Genomic DNA, 17,102 nt, shown 5'->3' on the forward strand with positions numbered 1-17,102 from the left:
ACAAGCTGATAAACATTTTGCAAATGATGTTTTTAAAGTACCGGTATGGATTATAAATGTTAGGTTTCCAGGCATCAACACATGCAACTACAGCAGCAACGTCGTCCACATAGTCCACAAAGGATGTCACATGTTACTGTTACATCATAATAACCAGATAAAAGATGTGTTAAACATTTGGAAAAGGTTTGCCGCATGTTACTGTAACAACATACTAATGAAATAAAACTTATTTCTAAGAAAATGTTTCAAAATACAGACAAAAATATATAATATTGTTATGTTGGTTTTGTTTTTTTTTTTTGGGGGGGGGGAGGGGGCTGTAAAAAAGATAGGGTGCCAGGCAAAATAAAAGCCAAAATATACATCCGCTACCGCTAAATAGTCAGATCAGGGTAATAATACCCCATCAAAAAATTAAATGTTAACATTGCAAAAACATTGCAATAAGCAGGTGATTTAGTTGTGCATAGTCATCGGATAGGCCTACTGTTGAAAGTCAGTCGACTCTTTCGTCTCTCGAACATTAGCAAATTAGGTCATTTCGGGACTAAAATATGTTTCAATTATATTTCAACAATTCGCTTGCGTGTAAGAAATCCGGAGAAAACCCACGAGGTTGGACAGGCAACCCTACTCCTTGTCGCGTACAAGCGGGGAATCGAAACCACGTCACTTGACTCAATGACAGACGTTGTGATCTAACGCGCAGGTGTTACATTATTCGGCCAACCAAACCCTTGAGCACGGGAAAGCCTTCGACTTTACTTCCGTAATAATAATAACATTATGTCTGCTTCGTGGAGCTTGCGTCATTAAGATGAAAACTAGGACATGTACAGCTGAGGAAACTACAAAGATAGATTTATAGAATTAGACTAGTTATGTCATACGAGCCAAAATATCCAATCACACTTACATGGCAATGTTGAGAAATCGATCCGCTATACCGCTTGTCATCCAAAAACACAAATTAAAGATACATTATGTAAGATTTAGATAAAGAGCTAGCCATTCTTGCTATAATATTTCTAAAATAAATAATGTAAAATGAATAATTTGAAAATATCATTCAAATTACTTTATTGCGAGCGAGGATATTAGCCTTTGAAGGTTTGACAAGACGTGTGCAATAATTTCAACCACCGTACTGGTTGTTCGAAGCTAAGTCGCGCTCCCCCATTTTTTTTAGCTTAAATCAAAATATGGCTGAACAGAGTTGATTATGGGCTAGATAAGTTAATTAATGTTTAATTAATAATTGTTAGATAAAATTTCAGCCCTACTGAAAGACCTGAACTAGGCAAAGAGAGAGAGAGAAATGGGGTTTAACGTCCACTCGACACAAACTAGGTCATTTCGGGACTAACATATGGTTTAATTTTATTTACATAATTCGCTTGCGCGTAGGGGTCTTTTAGCAGTGGGAGGAAACCGGAGGACCCGGAGAAAACCCACGAGGTTGGCTGAACTAGGCAGCTTTAGCTCTTGCATAATGTATGTTTAAAGTCCCGGAATGTCATTTGAGAGATTGGGGAATTCCTTGTATACTACAATACTGTGAACGTTGTTGGAATTCCGCACATGATTTACAAACATTATGACGTAATAAAAACATTCGACATCCTTTAGCTGCAGACGATATAAACAGCAGCCCCATCTGTAATATTGGCTAAAACTTTAATCTGACTGCATCGATGCCAGGACATTATCTAGCGTTGATATTTTGATTTTGCTTTCTTAAAGATGCATTGTAAGATTTAGATACATAGCTGGGCGTCCGTTCTATTGCAGTTCAAAAATAGATGAGGAAAAACGAATATATTATTCTGATTACTTTTTTCTGAGCCGGGGGATCACGTGGCTAAGTGGGTAAGACGCTGGCTCGCTAGCCTGGAGGTCGGGTGTTCGATCCCTGCATTGGCAGAGAAAGTTCATCCAGATTTTCCGGCTTGGTCCCCCTTGTCAGTGATGCAGGATGGAGGGCCTGACAAGGACAGCTCTCTAGTCCTTCGGATGAGACGAAAAACCGAGGTACCGTGTATATATTGGAATGCACGTAAAAGATCCCTTGGCAGTTGGAATTCGATACAAGAGTAGACGATAGTGCCGCTGCCCGGGCAAAATTTCCCTCATAGCCCACTGTATGGCGTATGTCCTTCTTCATTAATCCAGCATAGGAGCAGAACAGTAGGACGTTAAACCCCATTTCATTTCATTTCATTTATTCTGAGCCAAGATATGACTATTTGAAAATACAGCGTAGATCGTCCTTTATCGTCGCAACGGTACTTGATGTACAAGATTTTCCAGTTTATCTTTACATTATTAAATCCTGCACTCGACACAAACTAGGTCATTTCGGGACTAACACATGGTTCAATTTTATTTCAATAAATTGCTTGCGCGTAGCAGTGAGAGGAAACCGGAGGACCAGGAGAAAACCCGCGCGGTTGGCCATGCGACCCTTCTCGACACAAATTAGGTCATTTCGAGATTAACATATTGTTCAATTTTTATTTTAATAAGTCGCATGCGCGCAGGGAAATCGCACGAGGTTGGACAGGTTTTAAACACGACGCACTGAGACTTGGAAATTACCGTCTATTTTTCTGTAAGATAAATTAAGTACGCGCCATGAACACTGAACCAATTTGGCTTCCTGTTATGATTTTATACAATGTATTTATATTGTTCTAAATAAATGCTTAATGGAGATTATTTTATTTAAGCTTCGGCTTTTTTTGAGAGAGAGAGAGAGAGAGAGAGAGAGAGAGAGGGGAGGGGGTAATGTCCACCCGACATAAATTTCGAGACTAAAATATGGTTCAATTTCATTTCAAGAAATTGCTTGCTAAAAGGAGCAGTGGGAGGAAACCGGCGAACCCAGAGAATACCCGCGATATTGGGCAGGCGACCAAACTCCTAGTCATGTAAAAGCTAGGAATCAAAACCAAGCCACATCACTCAATGACAAAATATATTAAGATCTAAAGCGCACGCGTTTGACCCACCCCACCCACCCACACACACACAGAAACACATATGCACCCCCATGTACACCTAAATCGAATACGCGCTTGTCATACATGTGGGTTTAAATACGATACAGATAAAATATTTTCAGATAAACTATTTTCAGTAAATCCCTAGAGCGAAGAAAAAGTACTGATGTTTTTTTAAATTTAATTTTTTTAAATACGACCTTCTCAGACAAGATGTAATAAAAACTGCTTCCTCTGCTATCTAATCACAAAATCTCAAATTATATTAGCAGACGGCTGTAAATTGTGTGGGCAATTACGTCAGCAACGCATTTAAAAGAGTTTAATATATTTCTTTTCCGGTTGTGTTTAGTTCTGGTAAGTGCAGTCTTTGTTGTTAGTCTTAAGTTCAGTTGGTGTCCATAATAATTACAATTTCTAATAAGGAACACTTTTAAAATTAATGTCCTATTCAACTCAACAATATAGTTTATTTTCTGAAAGCCTTATATTATTTAAAACTCTAAATAAATGGACTTGTCAATCATGTTCTTTCAGAACCCCATAACCTGATTTTAAGTAAGAACGTACTACATGAACCATAAACCGAACATGACGTCATCGCAACCATCTTGGAATTGCGACGTCAATTGATATGCCATTGCCGAAAGAAAAAGCATGCCTAGTTTCATTTTGACCGTTCATGATGTGGCGGAGCCTTAGGCTTTTTTAAAGATCATTCGCCCCAAGAAGAAGCAATAAAAGACGATTCCCAAGTGTATACTAATTTCTGGTTCAACAAGTTGGACTACGTCAAGAACAACCCTATGGTTTCCAGCAATTTTCGTCAAGTTTCGGCCATAAATGGTTGGTTCCGGTGACAGACTAGCCAACCAAAAGGAGGGAAGCAGCAGAAAACCCCGTATCGCTGGCCAAAACTAAAATAACCAGAAGAACCTACTGAATCAACAAGACCGTGATTTCCAGCGAGCCTCGTCAGCTTTCGGTCACGAATGGTTGATTGCGGTGACCAACTAGCTAACCACAAGAAGAGAAGAGAAAAGGAGAAGAGGAGAGAATGCGATCAGTACCAAGTTCTAGAAACTAAAACAACCAGAAGAAAACACGCAACTCATAAGATAGAGAGACCATCTCCACATGAAACTGAAATCGCCACTTCGCCGAGTTATCAATTAGCGTAGGGTCGATCGCCAACTGCAAGGCGAATGGATGCTGTCATGAGTTTGATTTTTGTTAAATGCAAGGAAACTTTAGACCCAGGGCCCAATGCTTTCTGTGGAGGATTATGTTAACCCGCCCCCTCCCTCCTCCCCCTCACCTAGCCTAACCCTATATTGGTGCTTAACGTGACGGGTGTTAATTTCACACCAGCTCGACCTTACGGGTCATAAGATAGAGAAACCATCTCCACATGAAACTGAAATCGCGGAGTTGTCAATCAGCGTAGGGTCGATCGCCAACTGCGAGAATGGACGTTGTCATGAGTTTGATTTCTGTTGGGAGCAAGGAAACGTTAGACCCAGGGCCAATGCTTTCTGTGGAGGATTATGTAAGACCCCCCCCCCCTCCTCCTCCTCCTCCTAACCTAACCTAACCCTATATTGGTGCTTAACGTGACGGGTGTCAATTTAACACCAGCTCGACCTTACGGGTTTGCTAGTCTGGGTTAAAATTATTTTATCATAACTAATATCTTGTTAACTAAACGAAATGTATGTTAAGTGAGAACTGGATGTTAAACTATGTACATTCCGTCAAGCTCCGGTTAATTATTACCGCTTATCAAACAATAAAAATGACTTTACGTTAGTTGTCTTGTAACTATGGAAGCCATGGGACGCAAACTTGCACGTGACTGGGGTAACAATCTGATTTTGTTCTCACTTCTAAACTCCATTTATTAAAGGGAGGAGGGAAATGGGGTTTAACGTCCACTTGACAGAAACTATGTTATTTCGGGACTTACATATGGTTCAATGTTATTTCAGTAATTAACTGCGCATAGGAATATTTAACAGTGGGAGGAAACCGGAGGATCTAGCGAAAACCCAATAGACTGGGCAGGCGACCCTACGCCACTTGACTCAATGACAGAAGTTATGGCCCATCGCGCACGCTTTAACCATTCGCCCCTCCCCCCATTTATTAACATAATAAATAACATGTTAGTCTCGAAAAGACCGAGTCGGCATTAAACCCCGTTTCTCTCAAAATATCTAACGTGGTCTGAGATTCCATCGTGTTAGTACGAAATGACTAGTCACCGTTAACTGGACGTTAATCCCCATTTGTTATCCTGGAAATGACACAAGTCTGTTTATGAGACTTTAATAAAGGATTCCATCGTGTGGCATACCGTGATAGGAGAGATACAATTGTAAATGGTTTTATAATAGTAAGTTGTACGTGGACGAGCATACAATATCTACCACCGATAGAAAATATTCCTCTATAGAATAAAATTAACAGACTGGCCTGGCTTTCATTGAAAACGTGTGATGAATTTATTAACACGGTTTCTCGTAATTCCTACTGAGTTAAAGGGAAAATGTCAATTACATAAGCTGTTCGTGATGTAGTTGTCCTCTCAAACGTGGGACGTGGTATAAAGATGTTTAGCTACATGTATTGGTATTATGTAGGATTTAGGCCAGTGTTTAGTTGAATGGATTGGGTGCGAAAAGGTATTGACATTGGGTACATTGTTTAGTTGTATATATTACCATTAGGTATGACTAGGTCGCTGTTTAGCTGCATGTATTAGGTACGCCTTAAGTCACTGTTGACTATATTAGATACGACTTAGGTCACTGTTGAAAGTATTGGATACGACTTAGCTCACAGTTGAATGTATTGGGTACGACTTAGTTCATTGTTTAATGTATTGGGTACGACTTAGTTCATTTATTAATTATTGGGCACGACTTAAGTAATTGGTTAGTTAAATTTTTTGACATTGGGTACGAGATGTGTTGCAGTTGAGCTCACAGTAAAATGTATTGGGTACGACGTGGTTCATTGTTTAATGTATTCGGTACGATTTAGTTCATTGTTTACTTATTGGCTACGACTTAAACATGCATTATGCAAGAGCTAAATCTGCCTATTGCAGGTCTTTCTTTAGGCCTGGAATGTTATCTAAACTATTAATTAGACATTAATTAACCTATCCAGACCATAATCAACTCTAGATGGCATCGCGAGCCTGCGATCTTTAGTGGATTATGAGCCGATTTACTGCATAACTTTCCTTCACGATTTAACGATTAAATGGATAATCGAGACTATGCTGTTTATCGTACTGACTTTAGTAATGATGATCAAGGCTAGCCGGAAATTTCAACCGCTTAGTTCTCGGTTCATAGTGGATCATTTCGAATGAAATTTTCAGTAAATTGCCTTTACATTTTCTAGTTTTTAACTATTATAATGAGAACTGCCAACTCGTTATCGAATTTCCGATAATGTAACTGACTTGTTAAATATGTTGACATTGGGTACGAGATACGTTAAAGTTGAGTGTATTGGCTACGACTTAAGTATTTGTTGAATGTATTGGGTACGACTAAGTAATTGGTTAGTTAAATGTGGTGACATAGGTACGACTTAGAATATGAAGTGTCGAGCGATCGCACCGCCACGTCAGTTGATCACATAGGGTCTAATATGACATTGCAGAACATTAACATATTGTGGAACAATCTCTCGTTCAAAGCAGTGTTATAGTGCTGCCAATACAACTCCGAAACATAAAAGAACCTTTCATGTCGATGAGAGGAGCGAGGATGCAAATTTCTCTTGACCTAAACGTCCTTATACCAGTAAAAAAAAAACATGTGGGAAAAGAACCATTTGCCATTTTCAGTAACATGCCTTTCGGAAATGATTCAGCTGCTTTATCCAAGCGTGTTCATTTTTAAGACAAAAATATGGCACACCCATGGGGCGACTTCTCAACCCATTGTCACTCTCACAAAATCTCTCTCGCTCTGTTTTATTGGCTACCTAGATCTGAACTGTGCATATTTGAAATGTGCATATTTGTAGGACTCAAGCCATAATTCCGCTGTCCGGGCAAATTTTCCCTCATAGCACACTGTATGGCGTATACCCGTCTTCATTAGCCCAGTTCGGAACAGAACAGTAGGACGTTAAACACCATTTCATTTTCGTGTGGGTGTACTACTATAAGTATACAAGCACCGTTTGATATTTAAATATTATTTACAGCATATTCATGTATTCATGGTTGTTAAGATAACAGTGTATATTATACTGGGAGTCAACTTTGATATTTACCAACGTATTAAGTGTAGAATTATTTGTTATTATTACATGTAAGATGATATCATCGCACCATACTATTATTTTAGTTACAGTTTTTTTTCCATGCATTACGTAAGCGGCTATCTTATTTTTGAGAATTTGTTTTTCCCTTTTGACGTTTTTTGGACAAGATCCGTTGTTTTTCAACATTTTTGAAACCGCCTCCAACTGTTCAGTCTTGCTTTCCAAATATTTCCCCACCTACGCAGCCACGATCCCGATACGATGACTTCAGTTAAAGTGTTAAATGGTCGGCTATGCGATATTAAAGTGCATGCTATTAGCGCCGAACGTCGACTGGCCATGTTGAACACAGAGAGAGAGAGAGAGAGAGAGAGAGAGAGAGAGAGAGAGAGAAATGGGGTTTAACGTCCACTCGACACAAACTAGGTCATTTCGGGACTAACATATGGTTTAATTTTATTTCAATAATTCGCTTGCGCGTAGGGGTCTTTAGCAGTGGGAGGAAACCGGAGGACGCAGAGAAAACCCACGAGGTTGGACAGGCGACCCTACTCCTTGTCACGTACAACCGGGGATTCGAAACCACACCAGTTGACTCAATAACAGACTTTATGGTACAGCGCGCACGTGCAAAGGTGACACAGATAGTAACGCCATAGAAATATGTCTATGAGTAACGCAGTGCTGTGAGATGTGACGTATCAGCCACGGCAGTACTTGGGTCAGGGTTGCCTAGTCTTCTGCAGCAAATGCTGGCCAAAACCACTTGCGGCGACGTAGGGGTGACGACAGGGTGACACGGTTGCGAGAGAGAAAGAGAGAGAGACAGAGAGGGAGGGGGGGTTAACGCCCACTCGACACAAACTAGGTCATTTCGGGACTAACCCATGGTTCAATTTTATTTCAATAATTCGCTAGCGCGTAGGGGTCTTTAGCAGGGGGAGGAAACCGGAGGATCACTGCGGCGTCACGACTGAGTCACAATACGCCAGCGTAACATAGGCCCATGTGAACGAGGTTTAAGTCTGTCTGCACTATCACTACTGAAGAAGCTTACACACCACCGCGTACTACTACATGCAGTACTAGATCTAAGTCTGTCTCAAATATCACTACTGTAGAAGTAGCCGTTAAACCACCGCCTACTGCTACAACTAGATCTAAACCATCCACTATAATAACAAAAGTGGTTACAAGTGTTGTGTACAAAGTCATCGTTATTGTGTCGAACAATACGAAACACTACACAATTAAAGATGCATTATGGAAGATTTGGATAGAGAGTTGGCAGTTCTCGCTATAATAATTTAAAAATACATAATGAAAAGGGAATATTATATTGAAATTTTCAGTCAAATTACTTTATTCTGAGCAAAGTTATGAATGTTTGATGTTTTGATAAGAAAAGCATAATCTCGATTATCCATTTTTAAATTAAAAAAAAAAATTAAAAAAAACAAGTGGCGATCGTGTTTCAATCCATTAAAAATCACGACCATCCAATGATCTAGAAAGTCGATTATGTGCTTGACACAGGAGAATTAATATCTAAATAATAATTTATATAACATTTGAGGCCAAAAGAAAGATTTCCTTGTGTGCTTGTCATGTTAATAACTATCTAAATAATAATTCATATTATAACATTTGGGATCAAAAGAAAGATCTGCAATAAGTAGATTCAGCTCTTACATAATGCATATTTAATATGGTTTGTTCACATAATAGCAAAACCTTTCATTTGTTTATAACGCATGTACTTCTTAGTTTACGACCCCACACCACCGTATCGCACACACCCATACCCACCCTCACCATCACACACCCACACACACACACGCTACATCAAATTAGAAATGAACTCGTAAAAATACCATTTGTCAGTCTCATAATAACCATTCCTTTCCATTTGGTTACGTCTCATGTATGGAAATAAATCACACATCATTCAGTTGTACTTTAAACTTCTGTAAACAATTCCATTTTATTAATTATTTTTAACGATTCAATATTAACTTTATTAAAAAGTTAAAATAATTCTATGTCTAATATATCTGTTCTAAAGAGATAAGGTATTGACGTCATCACTACATATTAGTAAGTAAATTGCACTAATTATCTGCTAATTGCCCAAAACATGTTATTCTAAATTCGATGATTATCTACATTAACAATAATTCAAGATAAAGAGAACAGAACAACAGTGGTCACAAATATTACACAGTCCCACAACAGTCAGATGTACGCAAACGACCCATAGCTCTCTTGTTCTTATTTCACCCCTATTTTATCACACATAGGACTAAAATATAAAAGACTCAAACGAAGTTTTTGAAGACTTTTTTTTATCACAGTGAAGCACATTGTACATATGTGTTTAATTCAATTTACTAAACGTGTAAATTTACTATTTTGATTATCCTTGCACATCTTTTATGTAAGACGGAATTGTTTATGATTTTATGAGAGGGGTTAAATAGGCCATGTATGTTCCCAAACTGCATTCAATTATGAATAAAATATTGTTTATATAAAAATATAAAAAAGAACAACTATTGAACAAAACGTAGTACAGGTCAAACATTAAACAAATCGTAAATTATAAATCTTTCAGTAGCTTTATTGGTGGTTGTTGGAGTCCCGTGTACACATTGTAGCGCACGTAACAGAACCCTTGACAAAGTAGTGCCGCTGTCGGGCAAAATGCCCCACATACATACTGTATGGCATATGTCCGTCTTCATTAGCCCAGTCGCAGCTGAAAAGTAAAGCTTCAAACTCCATTATATTTCATTTCAAAACGTTAAACTATCCACAAATTATATTTATTTGAGTAAGTTTATTTGTTGCTGATTATTGAATCGAGACCACGAATTATTCTTCATGTAGTTTGTTTTTCATTTCGTGCACTGGACTTTTTGTTTGCTCTTAATTTTGAAGCGGAAGGATCAGGAAGTAAACAAACATGAACTAGGGAAATCCTTTACGAAAATATCGCCAGATGACGTAAGTTAATTGAGTTCACGGAGTCAATACTACGAAAAACCACGTGCTAGAAATCAGTACAAGTTCGCAAAGTGAACATCTTTCGACGTCTGTCTTAGGACATTACGCATGCGCATGCGTTGGTAGTTTAAACATTATTGTTATTAGGGAGTGGCCTAATGGCCCCCCACTACTTAATCCCTATACGGTTTATAGTGATACACATATTGGGATATTTATATGGGGGGGGGGAATAGTTCAGTTTGGCAATATGCACCTTTAAACAATGAATCAAAACTACATAAAATTTCTTTATAACCAAATGGAATTAAATTTATACGGTTATTTAAGTCAACTGCTTTCATGAAATGTCATTTGTTTAAAAAATGTATATTATACGATTCAATCCTACTATTAAACAGAACATTTTTAAAATTTAAAATGACAAAACAATTTATATTATACGATCCAGTCCTACAATGAAAATGCAGTGTGTAAGATTTAGATAAAGAGCAAGTCGTTCTAGCTATAATAGTTCAAAAATAGATAATGCAAAATGAATATATTGAGCCAAATTACTTTATTCTGGGCAAAGTTATGAACGTTTGAAGTTTTGACGACAAGAAATAGCCGAATGTCAAGTACCAATTGGCATATTTAGCTCTTGCATAATGCATCTTTAAGTTTCAAATTTAGAATTATAAAAAAAAAATGTATATTGTACGATGCAGTCCCATCATTGGTTAGAACAGTTTTGAATTTAAAATGACAGAAACATAAAATACCAAAGATGAACTGATCATTTAAACGTCGACTTACGCAGATTTAAATACCTTTGAGAATAATTTATTGTTGGATGTCGGTTACTGTTAATTTGGCTTATAGTTCCAATCGGTGCCGTTAAGTAGTTATGAGTAAAAAAAATGTGGTGCCTTTCATTCAAACAAGTATGGGCGTACCATGGAACAGGACCCGAGTGTGACGTCATAAAAGCCATCTTGTGACGTCATATCAAAAGAGCGTCGCCCCATGAAAATCACCAAAAATGAAATACAATGGGGCTTAATGTCCTACTTTTCTGCACCAACCGGTAATACGAAGACGAACTTCTATTATAAATCGGGGAGCCACGGTAGCTAAGAGGGTACGGAGCCGGCTCGCTAGTCTGGAGGTGGCAGGTTCGCTCCCGGTTTTGGCCGAGAGGGTTTATCGGGATTTTTCGGCGTGGTGCAGGACGGGGGGGCTGCCAAGGACAGTTGTGTTGTAGTTCGGATGGGACGAAGAATCCAGCTCCCTTGGCAGTTGGAATTCGATATAAGGGTAGGCCGTAGCGCCGCTGCCCGGGCAAAATTTCCATCACAGTTCACTGTATGTTGTATGCCCGTCTTCATTGGCCCAATCGGAACAGAACGGTTGGACGTTAAACCCCATTTCATTATTATAAATCGATAGTTAAATGTTGTTGGAAATCGTAGATGTCGGTGTAACCATGTTGTTGTTAGGTCCCGGTTTTCTGCAATCTGATAAAAAACACAGATCCTATTTCATTTCGTTTTTTAAAGTTCAGCGCGTTCAGAATGCGTTACAGCCCCATTTGTAACAAAGACCTCGCAGAAAGTGGCTAGACATATCACAAGTCATGTCATATTCCTATATCTGGTGAACCCGCGCAATAAATACTACCGTTGTAGACTGGAATAACAAGACGCTAGAGAATGCCATTCGATTGAGACTTCTCGCGTATTTCGCGGAACATAACTGATTTGAAATTACAGTAAATTTTAAAACCGGAAACGATTGAATGCAAATCAGTTTATATGCATTCATATTACATTATTATATGCGTTGCTACCCATTTGTGTCAATTAGGTTCCAAATATTAGAGATTTAGTTCCCGTAGATAAAAGTCTGACGTCATAGGCCAAAAGCCGCTCGTATGACCCCTGACCTGACCTCCCACTACAACCGGTTAGATTTTCATGTATATAGTTGAGGCCATCGAAACTATGAAAAAAAACCGGAACGAAATAGAGTGTTCTGATAAAGTTCCTCGTGGTTATCCAGCCTTTCTAAAGTAGGGTTTCACAGAGTGATTACGAAATTCATAACATAACCAAATATGAACTAAGGAAACTACATATAGGTTGCTTTGACGGAACGTAGAAAACAAATCGAAACTGTCAATTCCCTTTAATATTTTTATCAGATAATTGTGACGTTGGGCTCTTTCTGGTTATAAAGATACATTGAAGTTGATGAGAAGAAAATTACTGGTCTTAATCCTTTTGCGACTCCCGATTGTGATTTTAAGTCTAAGTTGATATAGGAGCGGTTATCTAATTAATGCATAACTGTCTGATTATGCTCGTAATAGTAGCTTTCCAGAACATACAATCAATCTTATTTGTTGGAAAGTTTAAAGTATTATGCCTTGATATATTTGACAACAGACCTGGAGTCACGGTGACCCAGTGAGTTAAACGCTGGCTCACTAAACCGGAATTCGACCTCGATATTGGCCGATAAAATTATTTTATAAATTGTACATACTGTGGGATCAAGCTATAAATTGTACATCCCGTGGGACCAAGCTATAAATTGTACATCTTGTAGAACCAAGCTATAAATTGTACACCCCATAGGACTAAGCTTTAAATTGTACATCCTGTGGGATCAAGCTATAAAATGTACATCTTGTAGGACCAAGCTATAAATTGTACACCCCATAGAACCAAGCTATAAATTGTACATCCTGCAGGACCAAGCTATAAATCGTACATCTTGTGGGATCAAGGTATAAATTGTACATTCTGTGCGATCAAATCTGTAACATGCATATCGGTGGGATCAAACGAATATCATGTAGACGTAACATACCTCATAATCTGCGCACGTTAAACCCCCGACCCCCCACATACACTTCTCCTATCGAAACCGAAACTCTCCTATACCTTTTTTGCTGTACGTTTACAGTGTTCTGATCGTTGAGCATGTGCATCATCAATCACTGTATTAAGACAAATAAAACTGTCCAATCCCATTGTCATGTTCATGATGTATTATATATCATAATCGCGAGAGAAAAAAAAATCGAAATGGTTTTATGAAGAGTGACAGTTTCAATCTGTTTAGATTGAACCTACTCGCACAGTTGTAATCCTAGAAATGAAATCAAATAAAATGGAATGGGGTTTAACGTCCTACTTGTAATCCTAGAGAATGACAAATGAAGCCAACTTAATCTGCTTCAGGACTTATATGGTTTTAGCTACACAGGAAATGATATAGATTTTCATTCATGGCTTTCCGCGCGTGATCTAGAGATAGGTGACGTATGTGATATTCCCACAAGGGATTTAAATCATCTCAATATTTTCTTAATAAACGTTTATTTTATTTTATTTCTATTTTCCTGCTTCTTTTATTTATTTTTTTTATTTTGACGGAAATTTTTCAGTGGTGGAATGTAAGGTTATTTCAATATGATGTACAATTTGTTTCACAGAGGTACTGCGAAAGCCTTCTTCCAACTCTGTACAAGTTGACTGATCTTTAAGTTCACATGCAGCATATATCTAGCCTATCAAACGGCTTTGATTATTAGTGCGTTGCTTACAGAGAGAGAGAGAAAGAGAGAGAGAGAGAGGGGAGGGGTGGATAACGTCCATTCGACACAAACTAAGTCATTACGGGACTAACAAATGGTTCAATTTTATTTCAATAATGCACTTGTGCGTAGGGGTCTTTAAAAGTGGGAGGAAAAACGAGGACATGGAGAAAACCCACGAGGTTGGACAGGCGACTCTCCTCCTTGTCAAGTACAACCGAGGAATCGAAACCACGCCAGTTGATTCAATGACAGACAGTATGATACAGCGCGCACGTGCTAACCATTCGGCCATCCAACCCTCCCGCGTTGCTTACATCGGACAAAGTAACACAAACTGGTCCTGGCAGAATAGGTGTCTTTTACTCATTTTACTCCTTCATGTTCTATTTACACTGAATATGAAATATTCTTTTATCTAGATATACCTACAACACCCTTTTTTGTTTCTGAATAATTTTTAAAAATGCAGCAGGAAAAAAAAGTTAATGTTGAGAGCTAATTAACTCACCCCAATATCAACTGGTGATCCGTTTGTATGGCAAAATGTGTCTCGGTGAGAATAGAGTTGGCGGACTGACCAGGATGTTGCGGATTCGCGCGCACATCCCTATCCGCGACATGAAAGGACACAGGGTTTAACGTTCTACTTTTTTCTTCTGATCCGAACGACTAGACACTGTTCCTTGCCAGATCCATACTGATAAATTCTGAGGAAGTGTTACAGCCATCTATCGAGACTGAGCTCGGGACCTATTGGTTAGTGAGTTAGCGCGTTACTTTCTGAGCTACCATGGTTTATTTCTATTCACGAACATCGAGGAGGCTAAGATCGTATCAAACATCGGTGTTTTGTCAAGAGACCTCGTTTAATTATAACTGTTCAATATGCTGCATTGTAACACCATTACCATGCCATATCCTTATATTGTTGGAATTGTGTGATTAATACAAATAGCATATCTTCCAATCGTTGTCATTGAAACCATGCCATAACCTTCTACCGTTGTCATTGCGTCATTAAAACTATGGCAAATATTTCTATCTTTGACACAGTGTCAATAATACTAATATTATGTAATATCGTTGACATCAGGCCATTAATACAATGTCATATCCTTTATACAGTGTCGTATCTTTTTATTGTTGTCATCATGTCATTAATGCCACGTCATATCGTTATATCATTCACATCTTGTCGTTAAAACTATGTCATATTCTTATATCGTTGACATCGTGTCGTTAAAAATATGACATAGTTGACATTGTGTATTGTCCTTATATCGTTGTCATTTAAAAACAAGTGTGTCTTACCTTGGTGGATATCTTTTGGTTTTTATACAATATTTACAGAATATGATGACACACAATACGATTATAATACCGCCAATAACGCCGGTCACTAATATTATAAACGTTATTAATGGTGATAGGCCAACAGTTACTTCCCCTACATCTGCTGGAATCTGAAAAATATATATCAAAAACATATGATAAATATAAATAGACCGGGAGTTACTTCCCTTTGCGACATTAAATATGCACAGGCTTGGCATGTGAATAAGTGTGTAAATAATAATTATTATCACAGTTGAAGCCAAAATAAAAACCTGCGATAGGCAGATTTAGCTTTTACATAATGCACCTTTATAGGATATGAAATGAAATAATTATTTTTAATTACATGCTCGACCTTGAGCAATAGCATAACACGACTGAAATACTATAGTAACTTGATCTAGGTCACAACAGGTGTCTTCGTTGCTGTACAATAATATGTTTATAATTTTGTAAACTCATTAGAAACATCAATCAGTAAATATCATTAATGAGATATTACCGGATTCGATGACGTAGTTTAAGTCATTATGATGGCGGAATGAAATGGTAAATAAGAAATAGTCTATTACAAGTAAAAGAAGCCGAGGTGATGGAAATGAAATGAAATGAAATGGGGTTTAACGTCCTACTGTTCTGCTCCTATACTGGGGTAATGAAGACGGGCATACGCCATACAGTGTGCTATGAGGGAAATTTTGCCCGGGCAGCGGCACTATCGCCTACTCTTATATCGAATTCCAACTGCCAAGGGATCTTTTACGTGCATTCCAATGTATACACGGGACCTCGGTTTTTCGTTTCATCCGAAGGACTAGACAGCTGTCCTTGTCAGGCCCTCCGTTCTGCACCACTGACAAGGGGAAACCACGTCGGAAAATCCAGATGAACTATCTCGGCCAATGCAGGGATCGAACACCCGACCTCCAGGCTAGCGAGCCAGCGTCTTAACCACCTAACCACCGTGGCTCCCCCGTGGTGATGGACAAAAGGCGAAAATAAACATGATGGCACTCAACATGGTGTATACTGTTAAAATTATATGTACATTTACACTTATAAGTATAGTAAAAATACAGTGTCGGATTTGTCAGATCACATGGTTTGTTAACTTATGCCAGTTTACAAAATATGAGCTGTATATTAACAGAAATGCCATTTGAAATATTACTTTACAGCATTTTGTAAATTCACTGTCAAACAGTGGCCACATCGGTTATTTCCTCTTTGACCACATATCGAATTTTGTGCAACATATTTAATGTTCTGTCAATTTAGTCGATTTTACAGAAATAGGTTATTCAAAATCTGAATGCACCTATATAACTCGCTAATGAAGACATTGTGTTGTGTGGGAAATTTTTCTTGGACAGTGTCATCCAACCTTACTGTTTCCATTGTCTAATGTTGCTTTACGTGTTCGGCTGAAGGGTCTCCAAAACTTTCTGTGTTCGACAGGATCGAACCAAGGACTATTTAGCCAAGTGGGGACATGTACCCCATTTACAGATATGTAAATTTACCTATTTGTTATGCGGGAGTAACACTTATTAGGGTTTCACACGGTGAAGCTTGTGTGAAACACTGTTATTTTTGTTCTGATTAATATCATTATGTTTTTGTGTTGCTTCCACTTTGCTTATTTCGGAGAAACTGCTCAATGGGTCACCCTGTTTATGATAGCAAATTCTAGACATGTGACAATTTTATAAACACTTTATTGTCCTTTAAGTGGCGTCAGTTAAAGGGTAACGGTCACCGGTGAAACATCGTATTTCTAGTTTTCGTGTTGTTTCTAAACCTATTTTGCAAAATAAATATCGGATCATAGATAGTCAAAGTATTGCATTGCTGCCAAAATGTTCCCCACGGAACAC

General features: G+C 38.3%; 2 protein-coding genes across 2 annotated transcripts in view; both read right to left on the minus strand.

The window, feature by feature from the left end:
• The window catches only part of LOC126818650 (protein FAM221B), a 107,377-nt gene that overhangs the window by 44,880 nt on the left and 45,395 nt on the right, over nucleotides 1-17,102 (minus strand). The gene's annotated exons all lie outside the window — the stretch shown is intronic.
• Nucleotides 1-17,102, minus strand: part of LOC126818591 (uncharacterized) — a 71,671-nt gene that overhangs the window by 16,069 nt on the left and 38,500 nt on the right. Inside the window, exon 2 of the mRNA XM_050546063.2 lies at nucleotides 15,202-15,353. Within this exon, the coding sequence (XP_050402020.1) occupies nucleotides 15,202-15,353 (152 nt within the window). The remainder of the gene's footprint in view (nucleotides 1-15,201; nucleotides 15,354-17,102) is intronic.

The sequence above is a fragment of the Patella vulgata genome, chromosome 4, assembly GCF_932274485.2.
Source record: "Patella vulgata chromosome 4, xgPatVulg1.2, whole genome shotgun sequence".
In the NCBI taxonomy this organism is placed as follows: Eukaryota; Metazoa; Mollusca; class Gastropoda; family Patellidae; genus Patella; species Patella vulgata.